The sequence below is a fragment of the Eublepharis macularius genome, chromosome 17 (assembly GCF_028583425.1).
Source record: "Eublepharis macularius isolate TG4126 chromosome 17, MPM_Emac_v1.0, whole genome shotgun sequence".
NCBI lineage: Eukaryota > Metazoa > Chordata > Lepidosauria > Squamata > Eublepharidae > Eublepharis > Eublepharis macularius.
The window spans coordinates 6,078,282-6,099,194 of record NC_072806.1 but is presented as its reverse complement, the minus strand read 5'-3'; the positions used below and the strand labels follow the sequence as shown (position 1 = coordinate 6,099,194).

The following is a 20,913-nucleotide window of genomic DNA, read 5'->3' as shown; positions in this document are numbered from 1 at the left end:
TTCCCACAAAATTGTTCAGCAGGAAATCAACAGATGGAAGAAACTGCTTACTTCACACAAAGTGTAATTCTTTTAAGGAATTCATAACTAAAAGTTGCAGCGATGGCACTACGTTTGCAGGTTTTTTTCATTTAAAAAAACAAACAAACATCCAGAGATAACCGGAACATCAGATAGCTAAAAGAAACCTCCATTTCAAAAGTTGTAGACCTCTCAACATAAGATTCTGGGGATAGTCGAGTGATTCCGCATACATTGGATAATGCACTTCCAATCCTCTTTATAGATCATTTGGAATGGATTTTTTTGTGTGCGGAACAAAAAATCCACCTGAAACGATTGATAAAGTGCATTGAAAGTGCATTATCCAACGTGTGCGGAATCACTCGTCAACAAAGGGGAATGCTTCTGCCTGCATATTCTGCTCAAGAGCTTTCAGAGGTACCTGGCTGGCCATTGCTGGAATGACAGCTCTGGACTAGGTAGCACTCCAGTTGGACAAAGCCCTTAGCGCCATGTGCTCTAACTACTCACAGAAGCATGCTAATCATAACTAGGGAGGGTGATTTGAACTTCCTCACTGCGTGCCAGGACAAAAGGACAGGGGAAAGCCGTTGTCTGTATCCTCTAGTTAGGAGGAGTTTCCAGGAGACCTCTGAATGGCCTCCATCGACTTGGAAGAGTGTAACTCTGCTTAGGATTGCATTGACGGAAAGAGAAACTGGATACGTTTCAAGATGCAGAACATCTAAGGTAAGAATTAAAATGGTCATCATTTTGTTATTTCTTACCTCTCGCATTTGGCACCACAATGGCCAATAAATAGTTCTCAAAAACATATTCCTGAATTCTTTGCAACATTCTGGGGTTGTGCGGTAGAAGGATCCATCTGGAAACACTTGCTCAGGCGTCAACATTTTGGAAAGTGCTGGTGTAGAAAACAATTCTTCCAGGGTGTCTTGCCATGGCCTGAAGTGATACAGGGTGCAAAGAGAAACCCTAAGTTTTCCATGTAATGCAAAGTCTCTCAAGTCCAAAGCCTGAGCATCTCCAGTTTAAAGTATTTCAGGCTACAAGGCAAGGAAAGCCAGCCACACTGAGCAAGATGGACCAATGGTCTGAGTCAATCTAAGGCAGCTTCCTAAACTTTGAGAGTTCTTCCCTGTCGCTGTTTGAATTAACGTTGCAACTTCCATCACAGAGACACGCAAGCACACCTCTTATCCACATCTGTTGATTTCTGCTGTAACACACTAATACAGCTACCTGTCTGGAATTATTCTTCGTTCCAGGAGAACAAATAGTTTTCTTTGAACTTTCTGCTCTATAAACCCATTCTTAAAGACAAGACTACCAGTACCTAGTTAGCCTCATTTGACTGAAAAGCGCTTCTGTGAAAATGTATCCGCTGCAGCATGTCAAGAAAAAGATACTAGTTTCCACCAAGATTTGAGTCCTGCAGCACCTTAGAGACCAACAAGATTTTCACCTTTCAAGTGCCAAAGCTCCCTTCTTCAGATGTTTCTTCCGACTCTCAAAAGTTTACACTCCAAAAATCTTGTTGATCTCAAAGGTGCTCCTGGACTCCAATCCTGCTGTTCTACTGCAGACCAACATGGCTACCCACTTAAAACAGTTTTCACCAAGGGGTCTTGAATATATGATGACCCATTCCACTACCTAGGACAGGGTGCAGCAAAAGAGAATTTTTAAGTATGTACCTGAACTCTGGGCAGTCTCTATAGTCTGTGCTGGAAAAGACGCAGTTGTATGGCTGGAAGTCATATTCTCCTTTGTGGCCCTGATTGGGCAGAAGGACAGAATATGAAATCTGTAAATATATATCACCATGTACATCCTCAAAGAACTGGGTTACAAGCTTACACCCCGCTATATCAAAAAGTAAATTTCAGGAAGGTGAAAGGTTGTGCATAGGTACGATGCAGGTACACACACATTCAGGGCCATGTTTTTGGAACGAAAGTCCTCAATGAACCCCCTTCAAAGCTGCTTTTAATTCTGCTGGAGAAATCTTTTGTGCGTCCTAGATCAACAAACAACTCCAAGGCAACATGTTCATGATGGTGCCAACATAAGCAAGACTAATCAGAAATGAAAAGTGGGTTCGCTTGAGCTATTATTAGCATCTAGATCTTTTTGGAAAATTCTTCAAAGTTATCAGCAATACAGCCTGAAATTAAAGTGAATTCTTATCCAAGTAATTGGATTTCATGCTTCTCCACTTGCAGTTTTGCAAACAAAGTACAAGAGACAATTTAAGTCCAAAGCAGATTTGTACGGCAGTGTACGAATTCGAAGATATCTTCAATGTATACAACACATAGTTAAACTAGTGTGGTAGTTCCCTCTCCTCAGGGAACTGGAAAAACAAAAAAAAGGATCTTGTAGCACTTTAAAGGTGAACACATTTATTGGAGCAGAACATTTGCATGGCCTTGAGTGCACTTAAGCATCAGGTCAAATGCAATGAAGTGCATTAGTCAGCAAGATTTTTATACACAGAGGAAAAGCGGGGGTGGGCGGAGGGAATGGAAGAAGCCTGGTTGGACACATCTCTATATGGAACTGAAAAGTACATAGGTAAGTAAAGTGACCATATGCAAGGAATTTTAACCTGATTGTTCCCGGAAGCTTTGCCATCTTATTCCCAGAATACTATAGGAGAAAACCATCATATAAAATTAAAGGTTTGTATAAAAGGTTTGCTTAGCAGGTTCATCAGGCTTAAAGTTATTAAATGCATAACATTTGGAATGAGTTGACAATTTTAGTTTTGTGTGTGTGTGTGTGTGTGTGTGCGCGCGTGCGCGTGCTTGCTAGGATTTGGACCACCTATCCAAATTACAGCGAAAGGACTACTAAAATTAGTACAGGTTTGTTTACAGAAAAACAGCATTTTGCTTCCCCACAGAAATGGGAAGGTATTGGCAAGGTTGCCAACCACCAGGTGGTACATGGAGATCTCCCAAAATTACAGCTGATCTTCAGACCACAGAGATCAGCTCCCCTGGAGAAAATGGCTGCTTTGGAGGGTGGACTCTATGGCATCAGACCCTAGCTGAGGTCTCCTCTCCCCAGCCTCCATCTCCTAAATCTCCAGGAATTTCTCAACCTGACGTTGGCAACCTTATCCATCAAGCGGCACTCTAGAGCCAGCTTAGGATGTGTCACAGACTGACCAAGCAAGGCAGAAAGCAGGCTTCCAAGGAGAAATACCTGGACACACTAGGGTTGCCAGCTCCAGGGGGGTGAAATTCCTGGAGATTTGAGGGGTGAAGGCTGAGGAGGGCAGGGTTTGGGGAGGAACTTCACAGGGTTATAATGCTATAAAGTCCGCCCTCCAAAGCATCCATTTTCTCCAAGGCAACTGATCTCTGTGGCCTGAAGATTTCCTGTAATTCTGGGAGATGTCCAGCCACCATCTGGAGGTTTGCAACCCTACAGATACCAGATCAAGGGGATACAGGCTTTCTCAAGAAACGCATCCCTCAACCTGCAGGGCCAGGCCCACTGGCATCGCATTCTGGCCTGGGCCCCAAGGAACCTGTCATTACTGTTAGGCCTAGTGAGCAGGCCGCAGCCTTTTGCTCAAGTTGCGCAGTCTGGCCTTCCTCCGCTCCCCCCACGGCTGGCACTAGGCCTGTCTTGGTTGCCCAGCAACGTACATAAACACCACCCCCCCAACAGCAAGGAGGTCATTGATTACAGCTGCTCTCCGGAGCTGGCCCCAGCGTCTGTTTGGGTGTCTGGAAGCCAGCACGGACAAAATATGCTCTCCCCCTCCCCAACTCCTCCTGAGGCAGTTTATGGCCGTGCCAAACTTGCATTCCATCCTGAAGCGTGAAGGAGATTGGAATGGAGGGGGGGGGGACTGGTTTTGCCCACATATGGTCCGAGATGGAGGTGCCCCTCCTAGCCCCCTCCCCCAAACTATCCAGCTACCTGCTCCAACAGGAACCTAGGCTGATTGATTCCACCTGTGGCATTCTCACCCGCAGACTCGGCCACGCTTATTTCAGAGTTGGCAGGTCAGAGGTCTCCTAGGAGGCAGAAGCAGAGGTAGGAAAAGGAATTACAGTCTGGACATAGGAAAGGCCTGTTAACAAAGAGCCTGTCTGCACAAGACATCTTACACGGGGACTCTCAAGTGACTTACTTTGTGTGGTCTTATATTCAAGTGCACTCTGTCTCTTTAGTAGTGCATGCGTATCCACAATGGGAGATCAAGTGTAAGATCTTTCACTTGAGCGTCCCCGTGTAAGATGTCTTGTGTAGAGAGACACTCAGACCAGGGGTCCAGCTAGCCTAGAGTCCTGCTTTTCACACAGCAGCCGACCAATTTGGTCACCCTGGCTTGTAGCCATTGATGGACCTGTCACTTCACAAATCACTGCCCCTTTTAAAGCCATCTATATTCAGGCCCATCGCTACCACCACTGATGGTGAATTCATCAATTTACTCACTAAGTAAAGAAATATTTACTTTTGTTTGACCTGTGTCCATTGTCCATTAACATCATCAGGTGCGTAAATTCTAATATAAGGAGAAAGGCACGGAAAGCTCCCTTTAACTGCTTTCCCCGTGCATTACATAATTTTATAATCTCCTATCATGTCTTTCCCCTCCCCACTCTCTTTTTCCCCCCTCTGGAAAAGTCAATAATGCTAGGAAAAGTGGGAGACCTAAAACAAGATGGCTTGACTCAGTCAAAGAAGCCACGTCCTCCAGTTTGCAGGATCTGAGCAAGTCTGTTAATGATAGGACATTTTGGAGGTCTTTCATTCAAGATTCTCTGAAACAGTCAATAATGCTAGGAAAAGAGGAAGACCTAAAATGAGATGGCTTGACTCTATCAAAGAAGCCACGTCCTCCAGTTTGCAGGATCTGAGCAAGTCTGTTAATGATAGGACGTTTTGGAGGTCTTTCATTCATAGGGTGGCTGGCAACTTGATGGCACATAATGCACACATAAAGTCTTCATAGGAAAGGCACTCCAACCTTTCCTCTCAGTGACCCTCTTTTGCATAGTTTACAGCTGTGAAATACAGCAACTAGGACTTGAATGCAGTCTGCCAATGAAGGCTACACTACAGATCTTCTACAGAAGCATATTGGTTATTTTCAACTCTGCTTCCTAATAATCCCCAGTATGTAGGTTGCCTTTTTCACTGCTGTCACACACACTGGGTGGATATTTTCATCAAGCTATCTGCTGCAGCAGGGGTCCCCAATCTTTTCAAGCCTGCGGGCACCTTAAGAATTGCGACACAAGGTGGCAGGCGCAATCACAAAATGGCTGCTGCAGGAGGCAATGCCAACTGCAAAATGCCGGGGAGTAAGAATATGCCTAACTGACAGTAGCTCTCCAGCATTTCAGGCAGCTCTGTTTAATACATGTGCAAGGAGGAAACGGCACTCACTCACACATACAAAACCCAAATGCAATGCAGAAGAAAGGTAATTTTTAAAAGTACACTGGGAAAGGGAGGTAAGAATAAAACCAACACTGGGGGCAGTTGCCCACTGAAATGACTTTTTAAAATGTGCACAGCCTATCAGATCTTCAATGGCTAATCAGAAGCCTTGCTGGGCATGAGCCTGACCTCACCCGCTTTCTGAAAATACTTGGGGATGCCAGGAAAGTTGTCAGCAAGTGTTACGGTACCCATAGGCAACATGTGGGGACCCCTGCACTATAGCCAATTAGCTGGTTCCTGGTAGTCTCTTGGCACATCTAAGGCACAAAAGCTTCCCAGGATGCATGTCTATGGGTGCATGTCTTTGCAAACCAGTCCATTCGTGTTGTGCCAATGCTGAGGCGTATCCTCTGTTGCCAGAGTTCTTGCTGCAGCAGCTTGCAGAATTTATGTATAGGCTTTCTCCATGTCTAGTAAAGTTCTATTGGACTTTGGCAGGCAGCTGTTGAAAGCAGAGACACTCATTTCGCCACACAAGTTAGGAAGAAATACAAGGCGTTTCTTCGGTGCATTCATGCCCATTTGAGCAAATGGCGCCAGTGGCAGACAGATTATTTTTTTCTCTCGGAGAGGGCCAATGTATCAATATAGATTTCATGAAGCTTCTGGTGACTGGGGCAAGTCATTGGTTTGTCTAGCCAAGTATTTTTACTGCCAGCAGCTCGCTAAGTTCTTCAGATGGAGTCTTTCCCAAAGGCCCTGTTACCTAGAGATTGACTCTTGCACATGCAAAGCCAACTGACCGATGAACCATGGCCTGCCCTCAAACTTTGGTAGCAAGCTTCACGGTAGACTAGTCAAAAATAAAAGTTCATAATAATTTATGAAAACTAACTAAAATGGCCTTTGTAGAAGGCACTACATAGGTTTTGAAATTTTGATTTGGACCACCATGGCTACCTGCAACCTCGTTATTCAGTCTCCTAGCCTAGCCTACCTCACAGGATTTGAAGATAAAGTGGCGGTGACAAAACCTCTTCCCGAACTCCTTTGGCAGATGCTTCGGCAGATGTGCAAGGTAAGAGTCTCCCCCACCCCACTGCAATCCCTTTCTCAAGTACTTAATCGAGCACTGAGATTGTATTTAGAGGCTAGAAGCTTGAACTGGTTCTTCATTTCTTTCCTCAAGGTTGTCAAGAAGCAACCTGTGCTACACACTCACAGTTCACTTAGATTACCACAATAAATTGGAACACACACCACAGATTCTCAATATTTAATAAACTTTATTTTTTTTTCAGTTTGGTTACTGATGATCTATAGTCAATAGGGGGGAAATAATGAGACATTTAAAAACTGTACAAGCCAAACACACCACGGGTTTAAACAGGAGACACAGGTGAAAAGGAGAGAAGGTGGCTCTGAAACACAAGGTAAGGTGACCGATTCCAGGTGATGGAAGACGTGTGCAGGACTCGTCAATTAAAATTCTTGGCTCTGTACACATTTAAAACTCCTTGTGCAATTTGAAGTGTCCCACCCTGTAACAGGTTTCTTCTTTTAAAAAGACTCTGGTCAAATTCCCCTCCCCAGTCTGATCTTGGCACCATTGTGTGCTTTATTAAAAAATAGGCAACTTTCTTTAAAACAAAGATTAACTCCCTACAGCAGCTTGTCTTAAAAACAAAAAAAACCCAAAGAGTCCTTTTTACAAACCAAGGCAAAATATATTAAACATTTTCTAACAAACAAGTTCATTTGTACCTGTACAGAATAAAAAAAAGAAGACACCCCCCCCCTACACAAATCTGGTGAAAGACACTCAAGTGTGTTTTCCTCCCCTCGTGAGAAGAAAAAAAACCATGTGCAAAAAATTAACCCCTCTAAGGCAGCTTAGAAGTTTAACAAACTGGGGCAGCCACAACTATGGCTTGAGAAAGGAAAAGTTGCTCTTCTAGACCAACGTGTGCATCCCTCAATTCGAGCACAGTCTGCATTCTCTTTGCGTGCCCCTGGTGGTGGAAAGCCCCTATGCTGTACCAATTGGTGTTCCTACAGATACCCCCACCTCCCTTTTCCAAGGCTATGCAGGTCAAGAAACTAGAACAGTTGTATTTAACCAAGAACCCTGCCCTTTACTGCTGACCTGCATTTCAGACCTAGTTTACAGCCTGATCGGACATAAAGTATGGGGAGAACCGTATCTTGGAAGAATCACAGTGCAGGTCTCTTGAATGCCAGCTAGAGATCTGTCCAGCTATGTGGCAAGGCAGTGATATTTCAAGACAGGGAGTGCCCAATATGCAAACAACCTTGTCTTTGGCTCTGCAATATGGAAACAAGATAACTACAGGGAATCAGTTTCCTCTCTCCCTCTTAATACGATTTTAAATCCAAGGAGGACAAAGTTTTGCCACGCATTGCAATGGTGGGAGAGAGAAGAACCGAGACACAATGTTGACTCAAAGAGTGCACCTGAAAGATGGTAGAACTTACGGAGAAGAAAGCCCCAGGCACTTGAGTTTTAAAACTATTTTAGGCCCAATGAGTTGCTCAGTTAAAGCTAATATGGAGTAAGGGGTGGAAGAAAATCAGGGGCCAGCTTTAAAGATGAAGAAGGCAGTCTAGAAGAGCAAGTTTGACCCCAGGGCCCTCATAGCCTACAACCATGTCTTCAGTAGAGTGGACCTGCGCACCATTAGAAGACGCTCTCGTGCCAACCCTCAGAATTGCAAGTTCAAGTGAATATCCAGACAGAACAGTCAAAATGGCAGCATCTGGGTTTTGGGCCTCCAGTCAGTACCAAACTGGAATGGCAACACAAATCCCAACAAGCAGAGGGCACGATAGAGGGAAAGATGCTCCTTGTAACAGCGAGGGCTGCTTACACCAGTCTTTGTCCGAATGAATACGTATCCACATGGCGAATTTTTCTCTCTCATAGTCTTGCCCACTGAAGTGTTAGGTAAAAATTGGCTGTTTTGGGTAATCCTTTAGGTAAAGATGCACCAAGTTGCACTGTGGCAAATGCTTAGCACCTGGTATTTGATCTGCTGTCTCCCCCCCAGATTCTGTTCCCTCCTCAACCAATGTAAGAGTGGGGAATCAAACAAGAGTGCCACTTGGACGATGGCCGGAAACTGGCGAGAGATGGCATTGCAAGGTTCTGCTGGTTTGTCAGTTGTTTGAAACACAGGTGGTTGTTATCTTCCTCCCCGCATCGGCTGCCCCTTGCTCAAGACTTGCGTAAGCCACTCTCTCAAAACAGCCGCTTTGATTTTGCATAGGGACGGGGAACAGATTTCACGTCAGCATCTTCCAAAGGCTTGTTCCAGCAGATGTATGTGCAGGGGACGTGGGCCATTTGTCCAGAGATGCAAATCCACTTCCCTCAATTTCTTGTGCAAGTCAGTCCACTCAACGGGGTCACTGATAGAGAAGGTAACTCTTGAGGGATTCAGGTAGCGGCAGCTCAGGAATTTCATTCAGCCGATCCTTGCCCAACGCGAGGCGCACAGAACGCCGGCAAAGGTCCATCAGAGGCAAAGGTTCCGCTGCAGAAGAGAGGAGACAAGCAAGAAACAGTTTGCTGTGAAATCAAAGCTGTTCTCTCTGAACAAGAGACCCAAGTTCACAACCCAAGAGGGAACGTCCTGGATAGCTCTGGGCAAGTCAATAGGCCTCAACAGACTCAACAGTAAAATAGGTCTTGTAGTAATGCACCTGACAGCCTTTTCACAGATGCAAACTGGAAGTCATGGGCAACTTATGGCGACCCCTGCTGGGGTTTTCATGGCAAGAGACTAACAGAGGTGGTTTGCCATTGCTTGCCTCTGCAATCCTGGTCTTCGATGGAGGTCTCCCATCCAACTACTAACCAATGCCAACCCTGCTTAGCTTCCGAGATCTGATGAGATCCAGCTTGCCTGGGCAATCCAGGCCAGGGTTTTGCACAATTTACAAGTGTGTATATAAATATTAAGTGATTTATACTTGGCTTTACTCCTCAGTTATAACACTGTTCCCCTCTCTTCCATTTTATCTTTGCCAACCCCACCCTGAGATGCAAGCAGGCTAGGCTGAGAGTGTCCCAAGGTCACCTACGGAGTTTTCACGGCAAAAGGGGGATTTGAACCAGGGTTTCCCCGATTCTAGTCAAAACACTTCATTTCACTGTTTTGCAGGGAGAGGCTCTCAGATGCTTCGCTAATGAGTTAAGGATCATAGACTTCACCACTATGTTGCCTTACGTACTATCTGTTGTTTGAAATATGTGCTCCTATGAGCTACTTGTGCTTCATGTGGTCTAAATGTCAATCCTAGAATTGCTTATGTTCTGTTTCAGCATTTCTTCAACTCTGTATTGGATTCTTGCCAACGCTACGTCTTTGTAAAGCTGTGTTTATTTACCCTATGGCATTATGGAAATATCCTTGATATTGACTGCACTAATCTCACACTGTGTAATCCACCTTGAGTCTCAGTGAGAAGGGTGGACTATAAATGGCATAAATAAAAAAATAAATTTCACCATGTCGAGAGTTCAACATTCCCTGGTACCACCACTAGGATAGCTGGACGCCGAGTTGAGACTTAGAAAGAGCGCAGCCTTGCACAGTACCCAGCCCCTCCAATGAAGTCACCCACCACACCCCAACAAACACGGCCTTAATGCAAGTCTTTGTGCTTTAGGCAACAATCCAGCGCACGGGTCCAGACCACCACCACCCCCCGGCCCAATCTAGCATCTTTGATTCTTGGTTTTGCACACCAAATGCCTAAAGGTGGCTTCTGTGCACTTTAACATATGCTTCTCTCCAGCTCCCCTTCCTTCCCAGGAGGAGTCCATAACTCAGTGAACCAGGGCTTTTTTTCAGTGGGAACATGGTGGAATGGAGTTCTGGCACCTCTTGAAAATGGTCACATGGCCGGTGGCCCCGCCCCCTGATCTCCCAACAGAGGGGAGTTTAGATTGCCCTCTGCGGCGGGGCCACCGACCATGTGACCATTTTCTCTGAGGGCAATTTAAACTTTAAAAAACTCCCCCCCCCCCCGTTCCAGCTGACCCAAAGTGACTGTGCGGTCGCGAGTTCCACCACCTCTTTTCCCAGGAAAAAAGCCCGGCAGTGAACACACCTGCTTAGCATGCAGAAGGCCCCGAGTTCAATTCCTGACATCACTAGATAAAGGACCTTCTAACAGGTGTTAGAAGATTCACTCTCTGCCCAGTCAAAGGAGAAAAGACTTATCTACACAGCTCTACTGCCTTACTCCATGAAAGCCAGCGTCCTTTGTTCAAGAGTCAGCAATGGGCACTGCACACACAAATTCAAGCTTCTCTCTGTAGCCAAGAGAGGCTTCAGGCTTGCTGCTACTTCTTTTTAAATGGAAGGCCACAAGGAGCCAATGCTACGATGCCTTTTCCCACGGCACTCCTGCAAAAATTGCTTCCATGCCGTTCTAACAGACTCTCCCTCTCTAGCTAGCCTTGCTTGAACAGAATAAATTAGTCATACAGTATTTATTGTAGAAAAAGCTTACAGGGTACTGCAGTGCATTGGACTGGACGAAGCCGGCTCTTGTCCACAGGGGCTTATACCATGAAAAACAAGGGGGAATGTCTTGCAAAACTTGGAAGACTAAGAGCAAATTCACGCAAGCCACTGAAAACACTTCTCAGACCATTCCCCACGGATAGGTGTTTTTGTGAAGAGCACACAGGCCACTTAAAATAGGCTGCCTTCATGTTTCTAGACAGCCATGCATGATGGCTGACTTAATCCCATTCTAACCTCCCTGCTCTTTGCAGTGCATGTGAGATTCTCACCAACCCAGCTATTGCTCGGCAATTAGTTTCATAGCCCTGGGACTTAAACTCATTTCTGTAGTTCCCACTTACACTATACTAGTGTAGCGAACAGCATTATACAAGCCAGACCAAATCTGGAACCAGCTGCAAGTATTGGCCGTTGTCAAATACGGCACTGCGTCCCATGGCAGAAATCGAAGAAGATTGCATCCTGTTGCCGAAGGTTTCCTGAAAGAGCTTCTGCCTGCGGGACACCTGCACAGCCGCCCTGAGCCGACGTCATGGAGAAGGGTCATAAAAACTCCTTTCTCTGGGCAAACTACACTGTGGTGACCTGTTTCCAGCTACAGTTTCCTCCCCAGACGGATTTTCCACTGAGGTAGTTCAAGACATAAGCATTGATCAGAAACGACCGCGGTTCCAGCTTGGAAAAGGAAAAAAGGCTGCAAGCTTTTGAAACATGAAGTCATCGGCGAAATCAGATCTCGCGTCCACCGGGGAGTCTACGCCAGCTCCATGTTCAGTCCTGGCTTGTCAACGCCAACGGCTCCCGTAGAGCTAAACAGGGCTCCCTAAGGCATCCAGACATTGTGCTATGCTAAACACCAGCTAGCTGTAACACTCGAAGGCAGGTGACCCCTCAAAATGAGGGGTTTGGTTGGCACCCCACAGGGATCTCAAACCAGTGTTTGCAGTACTAACTACATTTAGTACCCATTCGATCAGTGCTATCTTTTAAAGGGATATCTGGCCACAGAGCTGGGAGAAGGGCCTTCCTTCTGGAAAGAGGAGAGGATACAAGGTTTTTATACACACAGACTGAGATTTGTTGCTTGCGTCTGGTAGGCTAACCAGAGACTTTTACATAGAACATGGCTCGCTGCAACATCTGAATGCAGCCAAGGATTTTGGACCCTGGAACTTATTTTGCATGCAAAGACTGCGCTCTGTGTGGAGTTCCAAAATCCTGTCTGGACGGACATTCTTTCCCCACTGCGCACCTACCGTCAGCCACTACACAGACATGCCAGATTTAAGGAGCAAAGGGGTAGAAAGGGAGGTATCAGGATAATACAGATGTTTTTGAAGCAAGGTATCCTGGTTCAATGACTTTCCCCTTTGCGGGTCCATGTTTGATTTATGATTATGGGCAAGGCCCAAAGATTTTATCTTTGGACAGAGCCTTACAGATTGTCGATGTTGGGAAATATCTACTCTTTGCACCCTACTCACAATGTTTGCTCAACCAAAACCAGAAATTCTTTCTCAGATTCCAGCTCTCAGCTTTGGGGTTGTTAAAACAACAATCACGGAGCAAACCGTAAATTGGTCCAGAATTTCTTTCCCTCAACACTAGGCAGCCAACAGTCAAGCAGCAGTAGGCAGAAGGTGGAGGCTAACCAAATATCTGTCGGCATTCCTGCCAAGGATGCTGGCCCGGGTAGACTTTGGTCTCATCCTGTAAACCACTTTGGTTGTTTAGATGTCTTAATACAGAGGACTTCTGCCCTAACTGGCAAGAGATGCTGAATACAGTCTTGCTTCATATATACCAGCAGAGCCCATGTTTTTCTGCCCTAAAGTAGACCGCAACAGATTAAAGCCAAACTAACCTGACATTCAAGCTTCCAAGAGGTAGCCCACACATGGCACATTCACACAGTGGGACCGAGTGCAAGGCTAGCCAGTTCTGAGAGCGGCAACACCCACTAATGTACCTCAAGGAGCATTGCAGCTCTACGAAACAAGTATACCTTCTCTGCATGCTGAACAGGCCATAGCAAAGCCAAGTGTTATAAACATGTTGGGATCTTTGCATACAAACATGAACTTTGCATATCTTTGCATATGACCCTTCAGGCCTCAAGAAGCGCGCAAATGGTTCCCGGGGTAGAGGGCCAAGCCACAGAACACAGGAAATCTGCAACTGGAAGTCTTTAGGTACTCCTAACCTAAACAGTGCTCAAAGCTACACACAAGCATGAAAACGTGTGGGTAGTACAGATTGGAGAAAACCATTCTAATACTATGGACAAAATGGGACAGCGCTAGAGACGGGCACGAATCAAATACAAACCAAAGCTTGTCACGAACCAGGCCAGTTCGTGGTTCACAAAGCGGCGGTTCTTGGGAGCTCATTTCTTACAAACTGTGAGGAATTTTAGCCCAATTTCTTTGGTTCGTATTTCGGGTTGTCACTGCAGACAGCCTGGCACCGATCAGTTAGTTTCCTAGGCAATGGGAGGGGGGATGGGCTCTTTGCTGACCCGGAAGTGATGTTTTCATGAAACAGTTCATGAACAGGAGCAAGTTTGTGAAAGTTTGTGAAACACGATGAAGCACGAACCATAAGGTTCGGAATTTCCGCGGTTCGTGCCCATCTTTAGACAGCACAGACTACACATGGCACTTAGTCACAGAATACATCATTTATAGATGTTACAGCCCAGGATGTAGTTGTCACGGCTCCAAAAAGATAATCAAGAAAAGTCATGGACGATAGCTATGATGGCCAATAGGCACCGATGGGTCCAAATAGAGCCTCCATGTTCAGAGCCAATGTATCTCTGAAAGCCAGTTGTTGCCTTCAAGCCCCGCTTTGCGGAGGAAAGCATAGGGCTTTGGCTCAATCTGGCCCCAAGGGTGCTTCCTACAAACTTCTGTACAGCTTTGCCACTTGTTCAAATAGCTGGGCTGCAGAACTGAGCTGTACCCCCTTGCTTCTCCAGAAACAAGGTTGTGTCTGCGCTTCTGCCAAAACCCATTTGTAATTTGCCGGAGACCAATAAAAGTCAATATGTTCATTTAAGTGTTTACAGCTGGGACAAGCTGGGAACAGAAATGAGATCTTGCCACACACCAAGGCGGGGAGGGGCGGGGGGAGAAGAAAAGAAGCTGAAAAGCAGATGAGCCTGCAAGTCCCAGAAGACCAGACCTTAATCGAGTCACCCTGGAGGGCCGTGATGCTGCCTGCACAAAGACCCCTCCCTTCTTGCTAGGGGTAGCTTCCTCTGCCATGTGCAGATAAGCAGCGAAAACCCAGGGACTTTTCAGACGAGCTAGGAAAAATAAAGGCAGCCAAAAAGCAGTTCTTGGTCATCACAGCAGTCCAGCTTCTCACAGGCCAGGCATGTGTGTTTGTTTTTTAGCAAGTTACACCTGAATTCACAGCTCACTTAGCTGCCCCACCCCCTCCAAAAGTTTTTTGCTGCAAATATGATTTGGAATATGATCTTATATTTGTGCATGACTTGTTGCACTGGCCAGATCGCTTGCTTGGAAGACCCAATCCTTTTGGGTTGCAAGAACAGAACCTCCGCTGGAGAGAATTAGGACAGATTTCAATGATATAGCTGTACCCCAAAATATGAGCCAGCTCAAAACTATGCCGATCATAAGAAAGCAAAAAAAGAACCTCAAGTCATACAGAGACTCACAGGCAGCCTCTTTGAGACTGAGTTCTTGGGAGCTCACAGGAATTTGAATTTCTCAACAGAACATTTTCCTGCTGGCTCAGAGTTTGGAAAGCGGAAGCCGGTTTGGGTGAAAATGAAATGTACTTGAAAGCTTTGAAAACTAATCATTCAAGCCCTTTGCTTCCAATTAGGGAAATACCTTTCTGGAAAATTGGCTAAACCAATCAACCACCAATGAAACACCCATTGCATTTTTTCCCTTTACATTTATACAACCTTTATACGTGAAAGATTTTAAAAAGACAATAAAATACGCTTAAAGTGATAAACTCTCATAATTAAGTTTCCTAAAAATTATTGTAAATCTTAAATTTCCTGATTAAAAATTGTTTGGTAAGGGTGTTTTGTTAACAGTAGATCGTTCTTAGGAAATCTAAAAAGAGGTTGTCATTTCACACAGAAATCTGTTGTTCCTAAGGGGTTTGCCAGAAGGTGTATTCTATCACTTATTTTTTCCATTATTAGTTGTTCCCATATTTTTTTGAACCAGGTATCCAGATTTGGAGGTAAGTGTGATTTCCGCCCATTGCATTTTTTGATCTTCCTTTACTATAAACTGGCTCTAAACTGGCATTACTAAGTGGCTCTACAGGCTGGAAGAATCGTACAATGTTGCCCTGAGCGGCTTGAAGGAAGGGCAAGAAAAAACTATCATCACAGCAAGAGAGCCAGTGTGGTGCAGTGGTTAGAGTTCAGGGCTAGGAACTGGGAGACCTAGGTTCGAATCCCCACTCTGCCATGGAAATGTACTGGGTGACCTTGGGCCAGTTATATACTCTCAGCCTAAACTACCTTACAGGGTTGTTGTGATTAAATGGAGGAGAGGAGCAGGATGTAAGCCACTTTCAGTCTCTGAAATAAGGTACTTACGGTCAAGTCCATTCAAGTAACGCATCTTAATTTCACAGTGGCCCCACACGGCGCTTACAACCGGGTACAGCTTTTTCCCTTTAAGTCCCCGAAAAGCAACTCCCATATACTGCCCATCCACAATGAAGCTCAACGTTCCATCATCCATGTCCAGCACCACCAAGAAGGAGTCAGGAACAATGAAGGTTTCATCCGGCTCCAAAAAGGCAGGGTATGTCTTGCTTGGCTGGTTCTTCCCATCGTGGTACAGCCGGTTCCGCCCGAGATCCCATCCCCAGGACTCGTGGTTGTTCCCGACTAGAGTTGTGTACCCGACGGAATGCAGGGGGGCATCTGCTGTTGCCACACCCACTACAGCATGCGTGCCCCGCTGCCGCATGGCCCATGTTATCTGCCACACGTGGAGCCCCCGTGTGTACCCCACTTTGCCCCGGATTGCGTCCGTGCTCTGGGCCACCGGATGCCGGTGAAATATAAGCTTGTCGTCCTCCTTCACAAAGACATTGAGCGAGCGGTCATCGTTGTTCCACGAGTGCATCAACTGGACCTCACGGGGGACGGGTGGCATGTCCAATAGGAGGTCCAACCGGGTGGGCTTATAGTAGTCCAGTCCTTGAAGCTCATGTTTCAGCGGCCTATAAGCCGGGTCCCTCATATCCACAGTCTTTATCCCGCCAGTGACCTTCTGCCCCATCCTTACTGTCGTCTGTTACCTATTTATAGACGGCAGGGGCCGAGTTCATCAATCGACTTTGCTTCGGCTGTCCCCTGCTATCATCCAAGCCTGGGAGAAAATGGGGGGGGGGGAGGGCCGGGAGGTTGCTAGGAGTCTCTGATGCGGTACTGCGGCCAGTCAGGGTTGCCTAACGGATAAAAAGAAAAACAAGTCAGAAGGAAGAGTTAAACATTAAAAAGAGCACCAGGCCCAGCCCCTCAAGATACACACAACCTGTTTGTCTCCCTCGCCCGGAGTGGGTGATCTCAACTCCCCCCCTCCCATTCCGTCCAACAGCATCCCATTGACCACAGCAAGTGGAAGGCAGTCCTGGCTTGTTTCAGGCCACTAACTTCTACCTTCCACAGCACAGAAGAATTCCGAGGTTCTACATTCTGCAAACACAGCCCCGATTATCATAAAGGCCCGTTGCCTGGGGAGAAGGGGGGCTCGGAAGGCGCATTCCCCAGTTGCCCAGCAACCATCAGGAAAGTTCTCCCCGTCTGGTTTCTTGGTAGAAAGAAGAGGTGGGCATGATTCAGTTCATTCCTGTGAATTTGGGGGACCAGCATTTCTTGATGCAGCGCGAAAGCTCAAATGAAGCGTCCCAAGCATCAATACCTAAAGGACCCTTATTCTCTTACAAGCCAACCCGACTGCTACACTCAGCCTTGCGTCAGGTGCTCCCGCCTTCTGAGATTAGGCGGGTGGCAACCTGGGAGAGCGCTTTCTTGGTCATGGCACCACAACTGTGGAATTCTCTCCCTAGAGAGACTCACTTGTCCCCTTCCATTGCCATCTTCAGCCAAGGGGTGAAAACTTTTTTTGGTCTGTTTGCCTTCCCTCACTCATCCCTCCTTTCTGCCCCGTTTTAACTGTCGTTTTTACATATTAGTAGAGAGCCAAGTAGCATCTGATATAAAGATGCATCTGATGAAGAGAGCTATGGTTCTCGAAAGCTGCTGATGCATCTGACAAAGAGAGCTGTGGTTATCGAAAGCTTATGCTACAATAAAGTTGGTTAGTCTTAAAGGTGCTACTGGACTCTCTAGAACAGGCTAACATGGCTAACTCCTCTGGTGTTTACATATGTGTATGATGTTTGCCCTGACCTGGACAGCCCACGCTCACCCAATCTTGTCAGATCTCACCAAGGAATACCACCAAGGGAGTACAGGGTTGCTATGCAGAAGCGGGCAATAGCAAATCACCTCTGAATTTTTCTTGCTTTGAAAAGCCCATGGGGTCTCCATAATTCAACTACAATTTAATGGCAAAAAACAAATGATTGTTAGGTTTTAATGGTTTTTACGATGTGTTTTCATTATGTATGGGTTTTTTTATCCGTTAGCCTCCTTGGTGGCTGTGATGAAGGCAGAAAGGTGCTGTATAATTTCTGTATATTTTTTTAAAAAATTGATGCCCCTTTTTGCCTTATTTCCCAGGTCTGACTTCTCAGTAAATATAGTCACCCAAGAAGTACACTGTACACTCCTGTTGCTGAACAGAAATGCGGCAGTTCAGAATAGAGCCTCCACAAACACAGTCTACACTGTAGCGATGCATGCTGAGGGTCTATCACCGCCTTGTCTACTCCAGTTCTGAGCTTCCCATTCACTGTAGTGGCTGCTGTTGGCAATGGGATGCTGGACCAAATAAATCCTTGGTCTGAATCCAGAAGGACTCATTATGCACAGCATTCCAAATGTGGTCCAGGGATTTTCTTTTTTCCACCTCACAATAATCCTTAACTCCCATGACTTTCACTGCCACTGCACATGCAGGTTTTGCACTCAACACTTGCACTGGACCACCAATGCTTTTGGCTTTTTGTAGCCATAGCAAGACCAAGGTTTTTTTTTTTAAAGGTAACTATGCGAAGTTTCAGATGGCACCAAAGAAAGGTATTTATGCAAGAGTCAGAAGTTTAACTGCACATGGAGTCATGCACAGAGTTTGTTCACTTAATGCAGTTTGGAAGATGGACTGAAGCAGTGTCTTGCTGATCATCCAAGCCACCTAAGCTGGGAGCCGTCACTGTATCTTGTGGCAGTGTGTTCCAAGGGCTGCCTGAATACCAGAAAACAGACAAGTACCTCACACTCACAAGGCAGCGGAAGGGCCACGCTCTGTGCATCTCTAATATGGAAAGCATTCTCTCTTTTGTAGGGTGGGACAGCAATAAGCATTAGATTTCCTTCTTTCGGGTAATTTTTTTTGGCTTGGCTGCTAAGCCAACCTTCCCTGGCTGCCTGGCCTCCCGTGACAAAGCTCCCTTGGGCTTCACAAAGACACCACTCTGCCGCTCCAACTGCACGATGCAGGCGCCCCACCCTTCACCCAAGCTAGTTTATCTTTCTAACACCAATGCCAGCGTCTCTTCCCCACATATAAAGAGGCCTTCTGCTTTGCTAAGCCGACTCATCCATTCCAAGAATGACCAGGCCATTTTCAAGTATTCCTAATTTGCACATGAGCTCTTTTTCTTTTTAACATGCAAGCTTAGTTTCTAGAACTTCAAGCCTGATTGGAAATAGAAATGTTCTGTAGCTTCTATGGAATCTTGAGGTCTAGAAACTTGCCAAGAAGGTGCAACTGAGCCGTATTTGTATATAGTTTTCTTTTTCCACTACAGATTAGTGTACACACACACACAAACACAGGGTTACGGTTCAGACATGGACTCATGAACACTATTCAAAATATAAACTACTCTTATTCGCATTCCCCAAGCCAGTAACATTTCTTAATTACGTGAGAGATGCAGGTTTTCAGTCCCTGCAAGAACTGCTGTAGCGACTCAGAATAAGGTAGACTGTACCTACTCAGAGGCAAGGCTGATGACCACTTTGAAGAATACTTTAATAGTGTTTTGACATGAGATTAAAACAACATCAGATGAGGGTGCTAACGCAGTGTTACCCCCTCAAAGAACACACTGAAACCTGGGGGCCGCTTGCACATTTCCAGTGACTTCCCGCCCAATCACGGAACAAACGCTTCCTGGTCCTTCTCCCATTTAAAACAACACGTATTGCCAACCAACACCAAGGTTGACCTCCCACGTGCAAAACTACACAAAATAGACTGAAGTCACTGAGTCGGCTTGGGTGTCAATACTACGACGTCCTCTGTAATAGCACGAGCTTGGATTCTGGCAACTCTCCCAAGGCCGGGAGACGTTGCATCCCACAAACCAAGGCCACCACAAAAATCACTGAAACAAGTCCCGTACGGCTGAATGGTCACACCCTGAGCCCTCATAAAGAAGCAGGTCCACATCTTGCCCAGCTCTCTTTTCCAACCAGGCCTTTGTCCCCCACCCGCTGTATCACAATACAATTTCCTAGCCAGGCACCGAAAGGCCTAGGGAATACCAACCGTGAAGGCTTAAGCCAGCAGGCCTCCCAAACAGTCGGCCACAAAAGGGGGAGGGGGAAACCCTTTAATGCTATTTCAGCATAGCCAGAGCAGAAGAGGCAAGTAAAATCAGTGTGTGCCTTGGCCTCTTCTGGTTTCACTTTCCTGCTCTGCTTGGCAGGAGACTTGCAAAGGAAGGGTTAGTAGTGTTAAGCCAGAGGTGTGCATTAAAAAAGTCAAAGAGTTTCAGTCCCACTGCTTGGCTCCTCTTGACCAATGGAGAGCCCTGCCAAGAGACCAGAAGGCAATGACTAGACCGAAGCCCCCAACTTCTCGAAGGATGGGTTTCCTTCGGATCGGCAGCAGAATACGAACTTGCCCCAAAGGACTCCAGCTGCTCTATCGCCAATAAAGATGCCGCAACGAGGAGAGCCCAGCGGCTCAGTCTTCAGAGGGCTCTACACAAGTGACCTTCTGTGCGGCAAAGACGCCAGACCGAGGGGGCTGTGGGGGGGGATGAAAAAGTGGAGAGGGTGGGAACTCGCTCTCTAAGAAAAAAATTTGTTGTTTTAAACATTTCCTGGAGTGAGGCAATCGCCCAGAGCCTGTGCCAGCTGTAGTCACAGCGCTTACTTATGACCAAGGTTTCATTTGGCATGGAAAGAATCTGGAGTGATTCAGACCTCATATAAAACACAGAATATATTTCAAAAGCAACTGGACGTTGCGGGGAAAAAAAAGCAGAAAGGGGCTATATGAGGGGACCGAGAGCCACAGCCACAGGCAATATGATTACTTTATTACAGCAGCAACCGAGCAATGTTAAGAAGCCGCTTTAACATTCTCAGGCCTTTGGTTAATGGATATGCAAGAATTACGACGTGCTGAAATCAGGCTTTACTCGTAGAACTCAAGCGGGTGATGTTGGGCTGGTCCCCACATCTGAGTGTAGCCTACTTTGCAGGGTTATTGTGAGAATGAGATGGAGGGAAGTATCAGAGAAACTGTCCTGTGTTCCTGGGAAGAAGTGCAGGATCAATATCTCAATCAACCACGTGCAGAGCCAGGGCGTGGATTTCAACAGTCACATGCACCACTGGATACAAACATGTGTCACAAACTATTTCCTGCCTATCGCACAAGTATCACAACTCGAAGAGACAAAGAATGCCCCCAATGTCCTCTTTACAACCCCCCCCCTTCAGTTCTACGGGGCGAAGGAAACAGGCTGCAGTCGATAAACA

General features: G+C 46.2%; 1 protein-coding gene across 1 annotated transcript in view; it reads right to left on the bottom strand.

Moving 5' to 3' along the window:
- Window positions 1-6,713: 6,713 nt before the first annotated feature.
- The window catches only part of SPSB1 (splA/ryanodine receptor domain and SOCS box containing 1), a 46,426-nt gene continuing 32,226 nt past the window's right edge, over window positions 6,714-20,913 (bottom strand). Inside the window, exons 2-3 of the mRNA XM_055000955.1 lie at window positions 15,595-16,457; window positions 6,714-8,993 (exon numbers count right to left, since the gene is read on the bottom strand). Of these exons, the coding sequence (XP_054856930.1) occupies window positions 8,866-8,993; window positions 15,595-16,288 (822 nt within the window). The 5' untranslated portion in view covers window positions 16,289-16,457 and the 3' untranslated portion in view covers window positions 6,714-8,865. The remainder of the gene's footprint in view (window positions 8,994-15,594; window positions 16,458-20,913) is intronic.